At 35.3% G+C, this 1829-nt stretch overlaps 1 protein-coding gene across 1 annotated transcript in view; it reads right to left on the reverse strand.

Moving 5' to 3' along the window:
- LOC109371662 (dnaJ homolog subfamily A member 1-like) overlaps positions 1-429 on the reverse strand; it is a 1305-nt gene extending 876 nt beyond the window's left edge. Inside the window, 1 exon segment of the mRNA XM_019624315.1 lies at positions 5-429. Within this exon segment, the coding sequence (XP_019479860.1) occupies positions 5-402 (398 nt within the window). The 5' untranslated portion in view covers positions 403-429.
- Between the last annotated feature and the right edge of the window lie 1400 nt (positions 430-1829).

The raw sequence follows: 1829 nt of genomic DNA on the forward strand, positions 1-1829 counted from the left end.
ACAAATCACATTCTTTTGCAGAGCTAGTTTTCTTGTTGCACCATTATATGAATCTTCTAAGGTTACTGAGAGCTGATGCACAACATTTTTACCCCGCCTTTCTCTCTGCATCCTTCCTCCTCCTCCAAAAAACATATCACAGATGTCCATGCAGGAGCCAAAAGCACCACCTGCTCCGCATTCTTTAATTGCCTGTTCTCCTCCTTTGTCATATAATTCCCTTTTCTTTCCATCAGAGAGCACTTCATAAGCTTGAGAAATCTGTTTAAACTTTTCTCCTTCTTTTGGAGTCTTATCAGGGTGGTACTTCAAGGCCAGTTTCCTGTAAGCCTTTTTCAATTCTTCCTGGGTGGCATTGGGTTTGACTCCCAAAACATCATAGTAAGTGGTTTCTTTCACCATTTTTGACAGCCTGAGGCAGCCGCTGCTGCTCCGCTCCTCACCCAGCGTTCTGGAAAGTTCCCATAATTGACTTTTAAATATTAACTTTGTATCCTGAAACTTTGCTATAATGTTTATTGTTTCCAGAGGTGTGTTGTTATTGATTCCTTTCGCTTTTCTACTCAGATAATTATGTCATCTGTGAACAAAGATAGTTTTTTTTTTCTTTCCTAATCTGTACAGATTTATTTCCCAGTAACTGTCTTATTGCATTAGCTAGAGCTTCCACTACCATGTTTTAAAGAAGTTGTGAAAGGGGATATCCTCACCTTGTTCCTGATCTTATTGGGAAAGCTTTGAGGCTCTTAACATTAAGTATGATGTTAGCTGTAGTTTTGTTTGTTTGTTTGTTTGTTTTGGTAGATAGTCTTGATCAAGTTTAGGAAGTATTCTTCTGTTTGCTGCTCAATAACTTTTCAAAACTAGGAATGTACTTTTTACGAAAAGAAATCCTTAGTGCTTTTAATGGAGAAAGTCTTTCCTAGTGCAGTTTGTGGGTTTTTCAACAGTGAATGACACGTGGTACCACTGAATGAATTGTGTCTTAAGTAAAATTATTTCACTCATGTGAAATATTTACATAAATATTTAATTATTAATTATTTTTATAAATATTCCAATTTGATAAATTTATCAGAAATGTGAATATTGAAAGAAGTTAGGAAAAAATGATGAATATTTATACCTTCTCAATATTTTTAGAAAGACATAAAGAAAAAAAGCAGTAAGTTAAAGAGTAATTCACAAACTACTTTCTAATCTTAACACTTAGTACAATATCTGGCTTTTTACATACTTAAATGTTTTGATGAGCTCATGCATGCACATGTGAATACAAACACACACACACACACACACACACAAATACCCACACTGATTTTACCCTCAGTTTTATCCATGCTTCTACATTTGAAAAGAGAAAAACCACTATGCAAAATGACTTTTTAAAAATCAAATATGAATTAAATGTAAAGCTGGGTAGGCAAAATGAATTTAAGACTGGTTTTCCCAGGACATTTTCAGATTATGCCTGTTTTTGTTTAACTACTAAAACACTCCTTTCCATTCTAAACAGTGTACCAGTTTGGATGATCTATTAGTCAGTCAGACTAATTTTTACAATATTTCTAGTACTTTCCAAACTTGACGATGACTGAACATTACCTTGAAACCTCCTTAAGGAGTAAATCCTTGGACCCAGCCCCTAGTGACTCTGATTTAGTAACTTGAGTGTGTTTAGCCTCCTCGCAACTCCAATTGACAACTATATTAATCTGCTCGGGCTGCCATAGCAAAATATCACAGGCTTGGTGTCACAAACAATAGAAGTTTATTTCTCCCAGGTTTAGAATCTGGGAGGAACAAGACGTTAGCCAATTTGTTTCCTG

Source organism: Hipposideros armiger, unplaced genomic scaffold (genome assembly GCF_001890085.2).
Source record: "Hipposideros armiger isolate ML-2016 unplaced genomic scaffold, ASM189008v1 scaffold_583, whole genome shotgun sequence".
NCBI classification, from domain to species: Eukaryota; Metazoa; Chordata; class Mammalia; order Chiroptera; family Hipposideridae; genus Hipposideros; species Hipposideros armiger.